A 21768-nucleotide genomic window follows, 5' to 3' on the forward strand; every position below is an offset into this window, starting at 1 on the left:
CCCACAAGACCGGACAAATACCAGAAACACCCCACAAGACTGGCTGAATACCGGAAACACCACACATGGCCCTCCGAATGCAGGAAATACCTCACAAGACCGGCCAAATACCAGAAACACCCCACAAGACTGGCTGAATACCGGAAACACCACACATGGCCCGCCAAATGCAGGAAATACCTCACAAGACTGGCCAAATACCAGAAACACCCCACAAGACTGGCTGAATACCCGAAACACCACACAAGATCCACAGAATGGAGGAAATATCTCACAAGACCGGCCAAATACCAGAAACACCCCACAAGACTGGCTGAATACCGGAAACACCACACATGGCCCGCCGAATGCAGGAAATACCTCACAAGACCGGACAAATACCAGAAACACCCCACAAGACTGGCTGAATACCCGAAACACCACACAAGATCCACAGAATGGAGGAAATATCTCACAAGACCGGCCAAATACCAGAAACACCCCACAAGACTGGCTGAATACCGGAAACACCACACATGGCCCGCCGAATGCAGGAAATACCTCACAAGACCGGACAAATACCAGAAACACCCCACAAGACTGGCTGAATACCCGAAACACCACACATGGCCCGCCGAATGCAGGAAATACCTCACAAGACCGGCCAAATACATGAAACACCCCACAAGACTGGCTGAATACCGGAAACACCACACATGGCCTGCCGAATGCAGGAAATACCTCACAAGACCGAACAAATAACAGAAACACCCCACAAGACTGGCTGAATACCCGAAACACCACACATGGCCCGCCGAATGCAGGAAATACCTCACAAGACCGGCCAAATACCAGAAACACCCCACAAGACTGGCTGAATACCCGAAACACCACACATGGCCCGCCGAATGCAGGAAATACCTCACAAGACCGGCCAAATACCAAAAACACCCCACAAGACTGGCTGAATACCGGAAACACCACACATGGCCCGCCGAATGCAGGAAATACCTCACAAGACCGGACAAATGCCAGAAACACCCCACAAGACTGGCTGAATACCTGAAACACCACACATGGCCCGCCAAATGCAGGAAATACCTCACAAGACCGGACAAATACAAGAAACACCCCACAAGACTGGCTGAATACTGGAAACACCACACATGGCCCGCCGAATGCAGGAAATATCTCACAAGACCGGACAAATACAAGAAACACCCCACAAGACTGGCTGAATACTGGAAACACCACACATGGCCCACCGAATGCAGGAAATATCTCACAAGACCGGACAAATACAAGAAACACCCCACAAGACTGGCTGAATACTGGAAACACCACACATGGCCCGCCGAATGCAGGAAATATCTCACAAGACCGGACAAATACAAGAAACACCCCACAAGACTGGCTGAATACCAGAAACACCACACATGGCCCGCCGAATGCAGGAAATACCTCACAAGACCGAACAAATACCAGAAACACCCCACAAGACTGGCTGAATACCCGAAACACCACACATGGCCCGCCGAATGCAGGAAATACCTCACAAGACCGGCCAAATACCAGAAACACCCCACAAGACTGGCTGAATACCGGAAACACCACACATGGCCCGCCGAATGCAGGGAATACCTCACAAGACTGGACAAATACCAGAAACACCCCACAAGACTGGCTGAATACCGGAAACACCACACAAGACTGGCTGAATACCGGAAACACCACACATGGCCCACCGAATGCAGGAAATACCTCACAAGACCGGCCAAATACCAGAAACCCCACAAGACTGGCTGAATACTGGAAACACCACACATGGCCCACCGAATGCAGGAAATACCTCACAAGACCGGCCAAATACCAGAAACACCCCACAAAACTGGCTGAATACCGGAAACACCACACATGGCCCACCGAATGCAGGAAATACCTCACAAGACCGGACAAATACCAGAAACACCCCACAAGACTGGCTGAATACCGGAAACACCACACATGGCCCACCGAATGCAGGAAATATCTCACAAGACCGGACAAATACCAGAAACCCCACAAGACTGGCTGAATACCCGAAACACCCCACAAGACTGGCTAAATACTGGAAACACCACACATGGCCCGCCGAATGCAGGAAATATCTCACAAGACCGGACAAATACAAGAAACACCCCACAAGACTGGCTGAATACCGGAAACACCACACATGGCCCGCCGAATGCAGGAAATATCTCACAAGACCGGACAAATACAAGAAACACCCCACAAGACTGGCTGAATACCGGAAACACCACACATGGCCCACCGAATGCAGGAAATACCTCACAAGACCGGCCAAACACAAGAAACACCCCACAAGACTGGCTGAATACCCGAAACACCACACATGGCCCACCGAATGCAGGAAATACCTCACAAGACCGGCCAAATACCAGAAACACCCCACAAGACTGGCTGAATACCCGAAACACCACACATGGCCCACCGAATGCAGGAAATACCTCACAAGACCGGCCAAATACAAGAAACACCCCACAAGACTGGCTGAATACCGGAAACACCACACATGGCCCGCCGAATGCAGGAAATACCTCACAAGACCGGCCAATACCAGAAACACCCCACAAGACTGGCTGAATACCCGAAACACCACACATGGCCCGCCGAATGCAGGAAATACCTCACAAGACCGGACAAATACCAGAAACACCCCACAAGACTGGCTGAATACCCGAAACACCACACATGGCCCGCCGAATGCAGGAAATACCTCACAAGACCGGACAAATACCAGAAACACCCCACAAGACTGGCTGAATACCCGAAACACCACACATGGCCCACCGAATGCAGGAAATACCTCACAAGACCGGCCAAATACCAGAAACACCCCACAAGACTGGCTGAATACCGGAAACACCACACATGGCCCGCCGAATGCAGGAAATACCTTACAAGACCGAACAAATACCAGAAACACCCCACAAGACTGGCTGAATACCCGAAACACCACACATGGCCCGCCGAATGCAGGAAATACCTCACAAGACCGGACAAATACCAGAAACACCCCACAAGACTGGCTGAATACCCGAAACACCACACATGGCCCACCGAATGCAGGAAATACCTCACAAGACCGGACAAATACCAGAAACACCCCACAAGATGGCTGAATACCCGAAACACCACACATGGCCCGCCGAATGCAGGAAATACCTCACAAGACCGGACAAATGCCAGAAACACCCCACAAGACTGGCTGAATACCCGAAACACCATACATGGCCCACCGAATGCAGGAAATACCTCACAAGACCGGCCAAATACCAGAAACACCCCACAAGACTGGCTGAATACCGGAAACACCACACATGGCCCGCCGAATGCAGGAAATACCTCACAAGACCGGACAAATACCAGAAACACCCCACAAGACTGGCTGAATACCGGAAACACCACACATGGCCCGCCGAATGCAGGAAATACCTCACAAGACCGGACAAATGCCAGAAACACCCCACAAGACTGGCTGAATACCCGAAACACCACACATGGCCCGCCGAATGCAGGAAATACCTCACAAGACCGGACAAATGCCAGAAACACCCCACAAGACTGGCTGAATACCCGAAACACCACACATGGCCCGCCGAATGCAGGAAATACCTCACAAGACCGGACAAATACCAGAAACACCCCACAAGACTGGCTGAATACCCGAAACACCACACATGGCCCGCCGAATGCAGGAAATACCTCACAAGACCGGACAAATGCCAGAAACACCCCACAAGACTGGCTGAATACCGGAAACACCACACATGGCCCGCCGAATGCAGGGAATATCTCACAAGACCGGACAAATACCAGAAACACCCCACAAGACTGGCTGAATACCCGAAACACCACACATGGCCCGCCGAATGCAGGAAATACCTCACAAGACCGGACAAATACCAGAAACACCCCACAAGACTGGCTGAATACCGGAAACACCACACATGGCCCGCCGAATGCAGGAAATACCTCACAAGACCGGACAAATACCAGAAACACCCCACAAGACTGGCTGAATACCCGAAACACCACACATGGCCCGCCGAATGCAGGAAATACTTCACAAGACCGAACAAATAACAGAAACACCCCACAAGACTGGCTGAATACCCGAAACACCACACATGGCCCGCCGAATGCAGGAAATACCTCACAAGACCGAACAAATACCAGAAACACCCCACAAGACTGGCTGAATACCGGAAACACCACACATGGCCCGCCGAATGCAGGAAATACTTCACAAGACCGAACAAATAACAGAAACACCCCACAAGACTGGCTGAATACCCGAAACACCACACATGGCCCGCCGAATGCAGGAAATACCTCACAAGACCGAACAAATACCAGAAACACCCCACAAGACTGGCTGAATACCGGAAACACCACACATGGCCCGCCGAATGCAGGAAATACCTCACAAGACCGAACAAATACCAGAAACACCCCACAAGACTGGCTGAATACCGGAAACACCACACATGGCCCGCCGAATGCAGGAAATACCTCACAAGACCGAACAAATACCAGAAACCCCACAAGACTGGCTGAATACTGGAAACACCACACATGGCCCACCGAATGCAGGAAATATCTCACAAGACCGAACAAATACCAGAAACACCCCACAAGACTGGCTGAATACCCGAAACACCACACATGGCCCACCGAATGCAGGAAATACCTCACAAGACCGGCCAAATACCAGAAACACCCCACAAGACTGGCTGAATACCCGAAACACCACACATGGCCCGCCAAATGCAGGAAATACCTCACAAGACTGAACAAATAACAGAAACACCCCACAAGACTGGCTGAATACCGGAAACACCACACAAGATCCACAGAATGGAGGGAATATCTCATAAGACCGGACAAATACCAGAAACCCCACAAGACGGGCTGAATACCCGAAACACCACACATGGCCCGCCGAATGCAGGAAATACCTCACAAGACCGGACAAATACCAGAAACACCCCACAAGACTGGCTGAATACCCGAAACACCACACATGGCCCGCCGAATGCAGGAAATACCTCACAAGACCGGACAAATACCAGAAACACCCCACAAGACTGGCTGAATACCCGAAACACCACACAAGATCCACAGAATGGAGGGAATATCTCATAAGACCGGACAAATACCAGAAACCCCACAAGACTGGCTGAATACCGGAAACACCACACATGGCCCGCCGAATGCAGGAAATACCTCACAAGACCGGACAAATACCAGAAACACCCCACAAGACTGGCTGAATACCCGAAACACCACACATGGCCCGCCGAATGCAGGAAATACCTCACAAGACCGAACAAATAACAGAAACACCCCACAAGACTGGCTGAATACCCGAAACACCACACAAGATCCACAGAATGGAGGGAATATCTCATAAGACCGGACAAATACCAGAAACATGGAAGGATAAACTACATTTAGAAAGGACAAAAAAGTGGAGGTGTGTGTATTTTAGTAAGATCCAATTTAAAACCTGTGCTCAATGACAACATTGGAGGGCGCTGCGACAATGTAGAGTCAGTCTGGGTAAATGTACATAGGGATGGCCATAATGGAAAGCTGCTAATTGGAGTTTGTTACGAGCCTCCTAATATAGAGGAACAGGTAGAGGATGAAATACTGCAACAAATTAAAAAGGCAGCAATTAGTAATAGGGTCCTTATTATGGGGGATTTTAACTCTCCAGATATTCAATGGGACATAGAATCTTCTAGTTGTGCTAAAAGCTGCAAGTTCTTATCCACAGTTCAGGACAATTAGATGAACCAGCCAGGGTAGGTAATCTGCTGGATCTGGTAATCTGCTGGATCTCGTTCTGTCACATAGACCAGATACAATTTCAGAGCTACAGGTCCGGGAGCATTTGAGAAGCAGTATCAATAATATGGTAATATTCAATGTAATCTTCAATAAAACATTTAAAAAATTAAATGCAAAAACCTGGAACTTTAGGAAAGCTGATTTCAACAAATTAAGGGAAGAGCTTAATCGTGTAGACTGGGACCATGTCATGTTACCGGAGGACTGAACATAAATGGGGCTTGTTTAAGGAAATACTACTAGAATCCTGTAGAAAATGTATACCCCCTGGTAAGAAAATGTCCAGGAATAAAAAGAAACCATTATGGATAAATAAGACAATACAAAGTTTAATAAGACAAAAACAAAGGGCATTCAAAATCTTGAAGGCCGAGAATACAGAAATAGTATTTCAGGCGTATAAAGGCCTAAATAAGAAATGTAAAAAAGAAATCAAGCTGCAAAGTTATTGTGACGATACAGAGTAAAATCTTAATTATGCCAGACATACTTTCTGATGGCAAGAGCAGTATACCTTTATTTTTATGTTGACTCTTTAATCTGTGTTCTTCTTTAGTTGATTAACACAGACTATTATTTGTATAACCCTGAATGTTATCAGCTCTTTGATTCTGAAACAGTGATGTACATTTACAAGAGCCCCTGTGATACAAACTATGTAAATATATTAGCTAGAACAATGAATATTTGCTAGATATGTTAAATACCATTGTAGGGTGTTTGGCAGTCAATCTTGGGGGATGAGCTGTGGATACTCATACCCTGTGGAATAATATCATCCCTAAATCTTAACCTGTGGATGTGTATTTAAGAAGGGACATGTGTTTCTCTGACAGAATGAGACTTGGGACAGAGAATCAAGGAACATCAGAAAGACCTTAGAAGGAGTATGAGAGACATCCTTCAGGAAAGTAGATGGATTGCATGGCATCCAAAGAGACACAGATTTGTATTCTACATGATTCTAGTCTAAGGGTACCGGCCCTGACTGGAAAGATTCGGATCTGCTCCATTAGCCATCAGAGACATGGATACATTTTGGGGAGTCCAGGAGAGGACGAATAAGTCACCTGGCCCCATGGATATGTTGTTTTGGGGTTGTTAGTAGGGACCCACCAGTCGCCTAGACGCTATGGAGACATTTGGAGTTGCCAGGTCGGGACCCTCGGGTCTCCTGGCCCCATGGAAACTCTCAGAGAGGCCAGGTTGGAACCCTTGGGTCTCCTGACCTTGTATCTCGATGAACTGCTAGCTTCCTAAGCTTGCCGCTACCTCCTCTAAATGGTATGTTCTTGAAATGGGATATAGTCAGCAGTAGGGACCGCAGGGATCTGTACTCGGAGCAGTGGGGACTGCAGGGATCTGTACTGGGAGCTGTGGGGACTGCGGCGATCTGTACTGGGAGTAGTGGGGACCTCGGCGATCTGTACTGGGAGCAGTGGGGACCGCGGCGATCTGTACTGGGAGCAGTGGGGACCGCGGCGATCTGTACTGGGAGCAGTGGGGACCGCGGCGATCTGTACTGGGAGCAGTGGGGACCGCGGCGATCTGTACTGGGAGCAGTGGGGACCGCGGCGATCTGTACTGGGAGCAGTGGGGACCGCGGCGATCTGTACTGGGAGCAGTGGGGACCGCGGCGATCTGTACTGGGAGCTGTGGGGACCGCGGCGATCTGTACTGGGAGCTGTGGGGACCGCGGCGATCTGTATTGGGAGCTGTGGGGACCGCAACGATCTGTACTGGGAGCAGTGGGGACCGCGGCGATCTGTACTGGGAGCAGTGGTGACCGCAGGGATCTGTACCGGGAGCTGTAGGGACCGCAGCGATCTGTACCGGGAGCAGTGGGGACCGCGGCGATCTGTACCGGGAGCTGTGGGGACCGCGGCGATCTGTATTGGGAGCTGTGGGGACCGCGGCGATCTGTACTGGGAACAGTGGTGACCGCAGGGATCTGTACTGGGAGCTGTGGGGACCGCGGCGATCTGTACTGGGAACAGTGGTGACCGCAGGGATCTGTACTGGGAGCTGTGGGGACCGCAAGGATCTGTACTGGGAGCAGTGGAGACCGCAAGGATCTGTACTGGGAGCTGTGGGGACCGCGGCGATCTGTATTGGGAGCTGTGGGGACCGCAGCGATCTGTACTGGGAGCAGTGGGGACCGCGGCGATCTGTACTGGGAGCAGTGGTGACCGCAGGGATCTGTACCGGGAGCTGTAGGGACCGCAGCGATCTGTACCGGGAGCAGTGGGGACCGCGGCGATCTGTACCGGGAGCTGTGGGGACCGCGGCGATCTGTATTGGGAGCTGTGGGGACCGCGGCGATCTGTACTGGGAACAGTGGTGACCGCAGGGATCTGTACTGGGAGCTGTGGGGACCGCGGCGATCTGTACTGGGAACAGTGGTGACCGCAGGGATCTGTACTGGGAGCTGTGGGGACCGCAAGGATCTGTACTGGGAGCAGTGGAGACCGCAAGGATCTGTACTGGGAGCTGTGGGGACCGCAGCGATCTGTACTGGGAGCTGTGGGAAGCTGCAGGGATCTGTGCTAGGACCAATTCTTTTTAACCTCTTTATTAGTGATGAGCGAGCGTGTTCTCTTAACCCTTTTGGCGAGCATGCTCGGGTGCGCTCCGAGTATTTGTGGTGTGCTCGATTGTGATGTTTGAGTCACTCAGTGTGTATGATTTGCGACTGTTACACAGCCTTAGTACATGTGAGGAATGCCTAACAAACCTGGCATTCCCCACTTTATTAATGACCTTAGGGAAGGGTTTGAGAGTAAAGTGTCAGTCTTTGCTGACGACACCAAACTATGTAGGATATCAGAATCTGAGCCTGACGTTACGATATTGCAGAACGATCTGGATAAGAGACTGAATGGGAAACACTCGGCAGATGAGGTGTAATGTAGATAAATGTAGAGATATGCACCTAGGACGGAGTAATCCTATTGCTGCATATACATTAGATGGGAGAATACTCTGGACTACAGAGCAGGAGAAGGACGGGGGATTCTAGTGACAAGTAAGCTGAGCAGCAGCTCAATGTCAGGCAGCAGCCGCAAAAGCTTTTAGATTTTAGGGTGTATAAAAAGAAATAAAATCATGTGATCCCAATGTACTGTTACCCCTTTATAAATCACTGGTGAGGCCACATCTGGAATATGGGATCCAGTTTTGGACTCCACATTTTAAAAAGGATATTCAGAAGTTAGTCAGTTCAAAGGCGGCAACTATATTACACGGGATGGAAGCCTCTCCTATATTACACAGGATGGAGGCCTTTCCCATATTACACAGGATGGAGGCCTTTCCCATATTACACAGGATGGAGGCCTCTTCTATATTACACGGGATGGAGGCCTCTCCTATATTACACGGGATGGAGGCCTCTCCTATATTACACGGGATGGAGACCTCTCCTATATTACACGGGATGGAGTCCTCTCCTATATTACACGGGATGGAGGCCTCTCCTATATTACACGGGATGGTGGCCTCCTATATTACACGGGACGGAGACCTCTTATACATTACACGGGACGGAGACCTCTCCTATATTACACGGGATGGAGACCTCTCCTATATTACACGGGATGGAGACCTCTCCTATATTACACGGGATGGAGACCTCTCCTATATTACACGGGAAGGAGACCTCTCCTATATTACACGGGACGGAGGCCTCTCCTATATTACACGGGACGGAGGCCTCTCCTATATTACACGGGATGGAGGCCTCTCCTATATTACACGGGATGGAGGCCTCTCCTACATTACACGGGATGGAGGCCTCTCCTATATTACACGGGATGGAGACCTCTCCTATATTACACGGGAAGGAGACCTCTCCTATATTACACGGGACGGAGGCCTCTCCTACATTACACGGTACGGAGGCCTCTCCTACATTACACGGGACGGAGGCCTCTCCTATATTACACGGGACGGAGGCCTCTCCTATATTACACGGGACGGAGGCCTCTCCTACATTACACGGGACGGAGGCCTCTGCTACATTACACGGGACGGAGGCCTCTCCTACATTACACGGGACGGAGGCCTCTCCTACATTACACGGGACGGAGGCCTCTCCTATATTACACGGGACGGAGGCCTCTCCTATATTACACGGGACGGAGGCCTCTCCTACATTACACGGGACGGAGGCCTCTCCTATATTACACGGGACGGAGGCCTCTCCTATATTACACGGGACGGAGGCCTCTCCTATGATGAGAGGTTGAAAAAGTTGAGCTTGTTTAGCTTAGAAAAAAAGACACCTCAAAGGGGATCTCATATAAGTGTATAAATATATGTGGGGTCAGTAGAAAGGACGGACAGGACTTATTCCTTCCACAGACCACACTAAGGACCAGGGGGCTCATTACAGGGGAAGAAAGGTGATTCCAGCACCTAAACAGGAAAGGATTCTCTACAGTCAGAGCAGCCGGACTGTGGAACGCCGACCACAAGAGGGAGTGATGGCCGACACTATAACAGCTGTATACAGGGGCCGACACTATAACAGCTTTATACAGGGGCCGACACTATAACAGCTTTATACAGGAGCCGACACTATAACAGCTTTATACAGGGGCCGACACTATAACAGCTTTATACAGGAGCCGACACTATAACAGCTTTATACAGGAGCCGACACTATAACAGCTTTATACAGGAGCCGACACTATAACAGCTTTATACAGGGGCCGACACTATAACGGCTTTATACAGGAGCTGACACTATAACGGCTTTATACAGGGGCCGACACTATAACGGCTTTATACAGGGGCCGACACTATAACAGCTTTATACAGGAGCCGACACTATAACAGCTTTATACAGGGGCCGACACTATAACGGCTTTATACAGGGGCCGACACTATAACAGCTTTATACAGGGGCCGACACTATAACAGCTTTATACAGGGGCCGACACTATAACAGCTTTATACAGGGGCCGACACTATAACAGCTTTATACAGGGGTGGATGATTTCCTCAATACACATAACTTTGTGCGTTACAGTTAAATTACACAAAATGTTACAGCTATAGTAGGACATTTAGTACAGTAATAGTAATTATATAACTAGTAACATAATTAGGTTTGATCCAGGGTTCTAGGACTTTTCGCCTTTTCTCGGGGTCAAGAAGGAATTTTTCCCCTGTGACACAAATTGTCTGAATGTGTCCTGGGGTTTTTCCCTTCTTCTGGATCAACAGATTTAGGTACAGGGATTTTAGTAATAACATTATTAGAATCACAAGAGTAATATAAAATATAAAGATAATTAATTTTTTTTTATTAAAAACGTGTACATTTTAATTGTAATACTGCAGCAATAATAAAAATGATAATAATATATTTGTGAAACATAGTCCCAGTTAGTAAGTTAGTGTAGGGAGTACAATTGGGGGAGGGAGGTTGAACTGGATGGACATAGGTCTTTATTCAACCTACGTTACTATGTTACCCCACAATATCCACAGAATGCCAAAAACACACCACAAGTCCTGCTGAATGCATGGAATACCTCACAAGACCCGCCGAATACCGGAAACACCCGACAAGATTGACTGGATACCGGAAACACCCCACATGATCCACAGAATGTCAAGAACACCCCACAAGTCCCACTGAATGCGGGGAATACCTCGCAAGACCCGCCAAATACCGGAAACTCCTCACAGGATCTGCCAAATGCTGGGAATATCTCACAAGACCGACCAAATCCGGAACACGGTAAAGAGACTAGATATATACCAACACGGTGTTTTATTGGAAATGCCACCCGAGACTCGACGTACCATAAATGCCACGGTAGACCCACCATATACTAGAACTGACCCTCGAGACCCGCTGAAGGTTGGGAACACCTCACAAGACCCACCAAATACCAGAAAGACCTCACAAAACTCACCCAATGCCGGGAACACTTTACAAGACCCGACGAGTGCCTGGGACACCTCACAAGAGCTGCCAAGTGCTGGGAGCACTTCAGAAGACCAGTCAAGTAATGGGAACATCTCAGTATACATGCTATTTTGTAGATGACTAAGTTGTCCAAACTTTATAATTTGGCTTTTGTCTTAGTCTCTTGGACACTTCAACTTCAAGATCTGACTGCTCACTACTGATAACATTTCCCCCACAATGTAACAAGATAGTCCTTGTTTTAGCAAGAGACAGTGGGTATGTGTATGGCACAATATCATCTCATTGTATCCACTGCTTCTCCTGGTTGGACTTTACATTAACTGAGTTTTGCCTTTCTCACAAATACCACTGGATCCCAAGGGGTCTGATTTGACAATTGGTGTTTGACTGTAAGTTTGGTTGTCGGTCAGTAGATCTTATCAGCCCCAGTGACTGATCGGAGGGTTTGTTGTCCTTCTCATAGCGGCCGCCGTTATTCATGAGGATCCAGAGAGGAGAAAGTATCTGATGAGCGGCTCATTGGCTCCGGTGAAGAGCCGGAATGTGGTCCCCCATGACATTGGAGACCCAGGTATGCCTTCCCTGAGGGTCTGTCCCTTCCCGTCATTTCTCCCTTTGTTCCTTAATATGCTGACATATTTCCTCTTATGATCTCTCAGAGGATGAGCCATGGCAGAAACTCAACGCCTACCTGATCCATGACACAGCTGACTGGAAAGACTTGAACCTCAAGTTTGTGCTGCAAGTCTATAGAGACTACCACATGACCAAGAGTTCCACCTACTTGCAAGACATGTGGCCGATCTGCCAGGTAAACATTACATGACCCAGCGCTCCAATTACGCTCCACCTACCTAAGACATGTGACTGATCTGCCGGATAAATATCACGTGACCCAGAGTCCCACCTACCTAAAACGTGACTGATCTGCCGGATAAATATCACGTGACCCAGACCTCCTCATGCCTAAGACATGTGACTGACCAACCTATCAGATAAATATCACATGACTCAGAGCTCCTCCTACCTAAAACAGTGACTGGTCTGCCACATAAATATCACATGACCCAGAGCTCCTCCTATTTAAGAGACGGGATGAGTGTACATGATAGGTATCACAAATCAAAGCTCCTCCTACCTGCAAGCCATGTGAACAGAAATAAATACCAAATGACCAATAGCTCGAACCTACCTAAAAGAGGTGACCGGCCAGCCAGGTAAATATTACATGACCAAGATCTCCTACCTGGCTGATACATATCACATGATCCATAACTCCACCTACCTACCAGACACGTGACCAGGCTGCCAGGTAAATACCACATAACCCAGATTACATACCTAAGAAGTGACTAGTCTGCCAGGTTAATATGACATGACACAGCACTCCTCCTACCTGCAAAATATTTGACCTGTTTTCCAGGAAAATACCACATGACCTAGAGCTTCACCCACCTGTAAGGCGAGATCAGTCTGCCAGGTGTTATGGATTCCCCCACCGAGGTGGATTCACTTAGTCATAGGTCAGGGGAGCAGCACCCACCTGAGGTGTTGATGCAGTGATGCTGGACAAGCCAGAAGGCATGTAAAATAATAAGAACCAGTAATGCTGGATACGCAGGACAGCACATAGAGCAACTGAGCCGGAAAGGCAAGATGTTACAAAATCAAATGTGCACACAGCACCTAAATTCAGTAGAGGTGAGGAGGTAAGCAGGTACCTTGGTGGCTCAGTTGAATGTGCACCAGCACCTTGGATTAGCAGAGAAGATTTGGCAGGTAGGTACTTTGGTGCAGGAGAGTTGAGTGTGCAGGCAACACCTTGAATTAGTACATACGTGTAGGCTGGTAGACCAAGTTGCAGCAGATGTGCGTGTATCACTCAGGAACAGCAGAGGTAAGTTAGTAGTCAGGCAGCTGGTTACACACACGTGGTCAAAATTGTTGGTACCCCCTGTTTAATTAAAGAAAACCCCACAATGGTCACAGAAATAACTTGAATCTGACAAAAGTAATAATAAATTAAAAATCTTTGAAAATGAACAGATGAAAGTCAGACATTGCTTTTCTGCTTCCACAGAATTTAAAAAAAAATTAAACTCATGAAATAGGCCTGGACAGAAATGATGGTACCCCTGAAAATAATGTGACAAAAGGGACATGTTAAATCAAGTTGTGTCCACTAATTAGCATCACAGGTGTCTACAATCTTGTAATCAGTCAGTGGCCTGTATATAGGGCTACAGATACTCACTGTGCTGTATGGTGACATGGTGTGTACCACACTCAACATGGACCAGAGGAAGCAAAGGAAAGAGTTGTCTTCGGAGATTAGAAAGAAAATTATAGAAAAGCATGTTAAAGGTTATAAGACCATCTCCAAGCAGCTTGATGTTCCTGTGACTACAGTTGCGTATATTATTCAGAAATTTAAGATCCAGGGGACTGTAGCCAACCTCCCTGGACGTGGCCGCAGGAGGAAAATCGATGACAAATCAAAGAGACGGATAATACGAATGGTAACAAAAGAGTCCAGGAAAACTTATAAAGAGATTAAAGGTGAACTTCAAGCTCAAGGAACATCAGTGTCAGATCGCACCAGCCATCGTTGTTTGATCCAAAGTGGACTTCATGGGAGACGACCAATGAGAACAGCATTGCTGAAAAAAATCATAAAAAAGCCAGACTGGAATTTGCCAAACTACAAGTTGACAAGCCACAAAGCTTCTGGGAGAATGTCCTATGGACAGATGAGACAAAAATGGAAGTTTTTGACAAGGCACATCAGCTCTATCTTCACAGACAGAAAAATGAAGCATAACAAGAAAAGAACACTGTCCCTACTGTGAAACATGGTGGAGGCTCTGTTAGGGTCTGGGGCTGCTTTGCTGCATCTGGCACAGGGAGTCTTGAATCTGTGCAGGGTACAATGAAATCTCAAGACTATCAAGGGATTGTAGAGAGAAATGTGCTGCCCAGTGTCAGAAAGCTTGGTCTAAGTCGCAGGTCATGGGTCTTGCAACAGGATAATGACCCAAAACACACAGCTAAAAACATCCAAGAATGGCTAAGAGGAAAACATTGGACTATTCTGAAGTGGCTTCTATGAGCCCTGACCTAAATCCTATTGAGCATCTTTGGAAATAGCTGAAACATTCTGGAAAAGGCAACCTTCAACCACGAGACAACTGGAGCAGTTTGCTCATGAGGAGTCGACCAAAATACCTGTCGAGAGGCGCAGAAGTCTCATTAACAGTTACAGGAATCGTTAGATTGCAGTGATTGCCTCAAAAGGTTCAACAAAATATTAAGTTAAGAAGAAGAAGAACCAACATTTCTGTCCAGGCCGATTTCATGAGTTTAATTTTTTATTTAATTCCGTGGAAGCAGAAAAGCAATGTCTGACTTTCATTTGTTCATTTTCATAGATTTTTAATTTATTATTGCTTTTGTCAGATTCAAGTTATTTCTGTGACCATTGTGGTTTTTCTTTCATTAAACGAGGGGTACCAACAATTTTGACCACGTGTGTATAAGAGCTGTGTGTACAGCGCTCAGGAATAGCAGGACTGAGTTGGTAGTCAGTCGACTGGTTATTGTTATGATCTGCAACATGTACTAAGGAAAGAAGGGGGAAAGCTTTCCCTACAGTAAGACTAAGCTGAATCCCTACGATGTAGCGGGCTGCCTGTTCCTTGCGAACAGACCCGCCTTAGTCCTCGGTTAGTCTGAACGAAGACCTATAGCATAAGGGAAGGGGTCCCTAAAAGAACTAAGGACTGGAACAAAAATGGGACACCTCCTAAAAAGAGAAAGTTGTTGCAGAACACAAAAAGATAAACTGACAAAAAGGTACTAGAGGTCCCAGAAGGACCAAACGAACTGACAGAGATAGGCACAGAAGCACCTGGCTAGAGAAACAGTCAAACAACACTGAAGTCCAGCACAGCCAAAAGGGCGGAGCTGGAATATAAAGGCAGATGGTCACGTGACCGCAAAACACAAATGGAAAAAACAAACAGGAGGGTTCTAACAGTTATAGTAGAGCTGGATCAACATAAAGCATTCGGAAACAGCAGTGCTGAGTAGACATTCAGGGACCTGGCTGTAGCAGAACTGAGTGGGAAGTTTGGCTACACTCCTGGTAGTATGGAATAGCAGAATGCATTCGCTATTTGAATACTCAGCCAGCCTTAAAAGGCATTTTCTATGATAACTTCGGAGGTATTTGCCAAATTCGAAGGAGCAGGCATAGGGGAAGGAGGAACCAGATAAACATCACATGACACAGAGGTCCTACCTGTAAGATGTGACCAGTCTTCCAGGTAATCACATGACCCTGAGCTCCTCCTACATGTACGTGTGACTGTTCTGCCTTGTAAACATCACATGACCTTGAGCTCCTCCTACATGTAAGACATGTGACTGATCTTCCTTGTAGACATCACATGACCCTGAGCTCCTCCTACATGTACATGTGACTGGTCTGCCTTGTAAACATCACATGACCCTGAGCTCCTCCTACTTGTAAGACATGTGACTGATCTGCCTTGTAAAAATCACATGACCCTGAGCTCCTCCTACATGTACATGTGACTGGTCTGCCTTATAAGCATCACATGACCCTGAGCTCCTCCTACAATGTACATGTGACTGTTCTGCTTTGTAAGCATCACATGACCCTGAGCTCCTCCTACATCTACATGTGACTGGTCTGCCTTGTAAGCATCACATGACCCTGAGCTCCTCCTACATGTACATGTGACTGGTCTGCCTTATAAGCATCACATGACCCTGAGCTCCTCCTACAATGTACATGTGACTGTTCTGCTTTGTAAGCATCACATGACCCTGAGCTCCTCCTACATCTACATGTGACTGATCTGCCTTGTAAGCATCACATGACCCTGAGCTCCTCCTACATGTACATGTGACTGGTCTGCCTTATAAGCATCACATGACCCTGAGCTCCTCCTACAATGTACATGTGACTGGTCTGCCTTGTAAGCATCACATGACCCTGAGCTCCTCCTACATGTACTTGTGACTGGTCTGCCTTGTAAGCATCACATGACCCTGAGCTCCTCCTACATGTACTTGTGACTGGTCTGTCTTGTAAGCATCACATGACCCTGAGCTCCTCCTAGTTGTAAGACATGTGACTGTCGGCCAGCGAGTGACCGGAGGTGACATGATTGTGCTGTTCCCCCCAGGCTGTCATGGACACCGCATTGAGGTTTGATCAGGATGGTGATGGGCTGATTGAAAACTCGGGGTTCCCTGATCAGACATATGACGGCTGGATGATGACGGGGCCAAGGTGAGGAGGTCATCACATATACTTTCTATAATGATGTCATCTATGGGTGGGGGCTGTAGATTATCTGACTATAGCGATGGGTGGGGGCTGTAGATTATCTGACTATAGCGATGGGTGGGGGCTGTAGATTATCTGACTATAGAGATGGGTGGGGGCTGTAGATTATCTGACTATAGAGATGGGTGGGGGCTGTAGATTATCTGACTATAGCGATGGGTGGGGGCTGTAGATTATCTGACTATAGAGATGGGTGGGGGCTGTAGATTATCTGACTATAGAGATGGGTGGGGGCTGTAGATTATCTGACTATAGAGATGGGTGGGGGCTGTAGATTATCTGACTATAACGATGGGTGGGAGCTGTAGATTATCTGACTATAGCGATGGGTGGGGGCTGTAGATTATCTGACTATAGAGATGGGTGGGGGCTGTAGATTATCTGACTATAGAGATGGGTGGGGGCTGTAGATTATCTGACTATAGAGATGGGTGGGGGCTGTAGATTATCTGACTATAGAGATGGGTGGGAGCTGTAGATTATCTGACTATAGCGATGGGTGGGGGCTGTAGATTATCTGACTATAGCGATGGGTGGGGGCTGTAGATTATCTGACTATAGAGATGGGTGGGGGCTGTAGATTATCTGACTATAGAGATGGGTGGGAGCTGTAGATTATCTGACTATAGTGATGGGTGGGGGCTGTAGATTATCTGACTATAGCGATGGGTGGGGGCTGTAGATTATCTGACTATAACGATGGGTGGGGGCTGTAGATTATCTGACTATAGCGATGGGTGGGGGCTGTAGATTATCTGACTATAACGATGGGTGGGGGCTGTAGATTATCTGACTATAACGATGGGTGGGGGCTGTAGATTATCTGACTATAGCGATGAGTGGGGGCTGTAGATTATCTGACTATAGCGATGGGTGGGGGCTGTAGATTATCTGACTATAGAGATGGGTGGGGGCTGTAGATTATCTGACTATAGCGATGGGTGGGGGCTGTAGATTATCTGACTATAGCGATGGGTGGGGGCTGTAGATTATCTGACTATAGCGATGGGTGGGGGCTGTAGATTATCTGACTATAGCGATGGGTGGGGGCTGTAGATTATCTGACTATAGCGATGGGTGGGGGCTGTAGATTATCTGACTATAGCGATGGGTGGGGGCTGTAGATTATCTGACTATAGCGATGGGTGGGGGCTGTAGATTATCTGACTATAGCGATGGGTGGGGGCTGTAGATTATCTGACTATAGCGATGGGTGGGGGCTGTAGATTATCTGACTATAGCGATGGGTGGGGGCTGTAGATTATCTGACTATAGCGATGGGTGGGGGCTGTAGATTATCTGACTATAGAGATGGGTGGGGGCTGTAGATTATCTGACTATAACGATGGGTGGGGGCTGTAGATTATCTGACTATAGCGATGGGTGGGGGCTGTAGATTATCTGACTATAACGATGGGTGGGGGCTGTAGATTATCTGACTATAGCGATGGGTGGGGGCTGTAGATTATCTGACTATAGCGATGGGTGGGGGCTGTAGATTATCTGACTATAATGATTTGTGGGGGCTGTAGATTATCTGACTATAATGATTTGTGGGGGCTGTTACTCGGTTACTATGGTTCACAACATACATATTTCCATGAAGCTCATGCGAGGAGATGATGAAGGGAAAGCGATGGGTACAGTCTTAACACACAGATCAATCTGCTGTAAACAACACATTTTTTCCTCCTCATCCCGAATGTCTATTGACTGGATCATTATTCATAGCAAGAATTATATCAATCTACATAAAATCCCGGGAGCTGAGATCTCAATCTGCTCATGTGCCTCCTCCGGCTGCCATTTTCCCGAAGTCCACCGCAGGCAAATCAATGGGAAGGGGACTCCTTTCAACGCCAACAGTTTCTGACCGCACAGGGCTCGCAGCGCCGGGACACCCCTTCCTCCTAGCCCGGGGCCCGCAGCATCGTCCCACTCCTGCCGCCACCACCAGCTTCCTGCAGCAGCGCCTCCTGTGACCCTGCTCCACTGCAGGCGCCTCCCCGGTAATCTACATTCGGATTATAAATTATTTATAAGAATCACCCACATTTTCCACCTAAATTTGAGGGGGGGACGTGCGTCTTATAATCCAAAAAATATGGTATCAATTTTATTTCCTCTTCCCAAGTGCATGACCTTACACGTATCTACATTAATCTTCAATTGCCATTTCTCATCCCAAGCCTCCAACTCCTACTGTAATATTAAACTATCCTCCTCTGTGTGCTGATTACCCTGCAGAGTTTAGTGTCATTTGAAGATGTTGAAATTCTACTCTGTAAGCCCCCAACATGGTCATTAATAAATGTGGGAAAAGAAGAGGCCCCAGTACTGACCCCTTTGGTACCCTATTGTTACCTATTACCCAATTCGAGTGTCTTCCATTAAAGCCACGTTCACACACTCAGTATTTGGTCAGTATCTGTAAGCCAAAACCAGTAGTGGAACAATCATAGGAAAGTATAATAGAAACACATTACCACTTACTCACTCCTGGTTTTGTCTTACAAATACTGAAGTAACATACTGACCACATACTGAACGTGTGAACGTGGCCTAATAACCACTCTCTGTTTCCTATCACTGAGCCAGTTATTAACCCAGTTACACATATTTTCCCCTATCCCCATTGTTCTCATTTTATGTATCAACCATTTGTGAGGCCACTTCTTTTCCCGGGTCCAGTCTGGAACTTCCCCTCCCATAGAAGCCGATCAGACGAGTCTGGCAGGACCCTCATAAACGCATGTGATGCTGGGTCATGCGGTTATTCTTAGCTCACGGCCCCACTATCAGTATTTGGTCAGTATTCGGTCAGTATTTGTTCTCAGGAGTGGGTGATAAATGCAGAATTGGTGACTTGTTTCTGTTCCACCTTTTCTCTGATTGTTCCTCACCTGGTTTTGGCCTTGACCTTCGGGAGATCCTCCAGGACAGCCTCTCTTAGGAAACCCTCCAGGATGTTACCCACAGCCGAGGTCACACTTACCGGCCTGTAATTTCCAGCTTCAGATTTTGTCCTCTTTTTGAATATTAGCCCCACATTTGCTCTGTCGTGGGGTTCAGACCTTGTTATTATGGGACCCCTGAATATTAGAAATAATAATCTGGTATTAGTTCCTGCAGTACTCGGGGGGGTGTCTGCCATCCGTCCTGCAGTACTCGGGGGAGTGTCTGCCATCTGTCCTGCAGTACTCGGGGGAGTGTCTGCCATCCGTCCTGCAGTACTCGGGGAGGTGTCTGCCATCTGTCCTCCAGTACTCGGGGGAGTGTCTGCCATCTGTCCTGCAGTACTCGGGGGAGTGTCTGCCATCCGTCCTGCAGTACTCGGGGGGGGGGTGTCTGACATCCGTCCTGCAGTACTCGGGGGAGTGTCTGCCATCTGTCCTGCAGTACTCGGGGGAGTGTCTGCCATCCGTCCTGCAGTACTCGGGGAGGTGTCTGCCATCTGTCCTCCAGTACTCGGGGGAGTGTCTGCCATCCGTCCTGCAGTACTCGGGGGGGTGTCTGACATCCGTCCTGCAGTACTCGGGGGAGTGTCTGCCATCTGTCCTGCAGTACTCGGGGGAGTGTCTGCCATCCGTCCTGCAGTACTCGGGGAGGTGTCTGCCATCCGTCCTGCAGTACTCGGGGTGTCTGCCATCTGTCCTGCAGTACTCGGGGGGGTGTCTGCCATCCGTCCTGCAGTACTCGGGGGGGTGTCTGCCATCCGTCCTGCAGTACTCGGGGAGGTGTCTGCCATCTGTCCTCCAGTACTCGGGGGAGTGTCTGCCATCTGTCCTGCAGTACTCGGGGAGGTGTCTGCCATCTGTCCTGCAGTACTCGGGGAGGTGTCTGCCATCCGTCCTGCAGTACTCGGGGGGGGTGTCTGCCATCCGTCCTGCAGTACTCGGGGGGGGGGGGGGGGGGGTGTCTGCCATCCGTCCTGCAGTGCTCGGGGGGTGTCTGCCATCCATCCTACGGGGGGGGGTGCGGTTTGCCATCCGGGGCATTTGTCCCTGTACGTCCTGCTGGTTATCAGGTGACATGTAATGGAGACTTTATAGTCTCGTGATCAGTCGTCTGCCATCAGATTATCCAGTATAAATACTGTAGAGATGAAGGTATTTAGCAGATCGGCCCTTCCCTCGTCCTCTTCCACCATTTCCCCCAGACTATTTCTGAGGGTGCCAGCACTATCATTTCTGAGTTTCTTACTGTTTATATAGTTGAAGAACGTTTTTGGATTATTTTTAGTGATGAGCGAACATGCTCAGTTAACGTGCTATCTGACCATGCTCGGGTGCTATCCGAGCATCTTCGGCGTGCTCTGCTAATGTTTGCCTCCCTGCTCCTGCATGTTTTGTGGTGGTAGATAGACACAACTCATACGGGGATTGCCTAACAAACAGGCAATCCTCACACACGCAGGAGCAGGGAGTTAGCAGAGCACACCAAAGATACTCGGATAAGACCAAGCATGGAGCACGTTATCTGACCACGTTCGCTCAACACTATTATTTCTTTCTTTGGCAATGAGTTTCTCTGTCTCAATCTTTGCTTC

General features: G+C 48.3%; 1 protein-coding gene across 2 annotated transcripts in view; it reads left to right on the plus strand.

The window, feature by feature from the left end:
- Positions 1-21768, plus strand: part of GBA2 (glucosylceramidase beta 2) — a 287622-nt gene that overhangs the window by 206955 nt on the left and 58899 nt on the right. For both annotated transcript variants that reach the window (XM_073684438.1, XM_073684445.1), the window contains 3 exons: positions 12306-12413; positions 12502-12653; positions 17056-17162. In XM_073684438.1, coding sequence (XP_073540539.1) covers positions 12306-12413; positions 12502-12653; positions 17056-17162 — 367 coding nt within the window. The remainder of the gene's footprint in view (positions 1-12305; positions 12414-12501; positions 12654-17055; positions 17163-21768) is intronic.

This window comes from Phyllobates terribilis, unplaced genomic scaffold (genome assembly GCF_046119375.1).
Source record: "Phyllobates terribilis strain yellow unplaced genomic scaffold, ASM4611937v1 Scaffold_1__5_contigs__length_1240528914, whole genome shotgun sequence".
In the NCBI taxonomy this organism is placed as follows: domain Eukaryota; kingdom Metazoa; phylum Chordata; class Amphibia; order Anura; family Dendrobatidae; genus Phyllobates; species Phyllobates terribilis.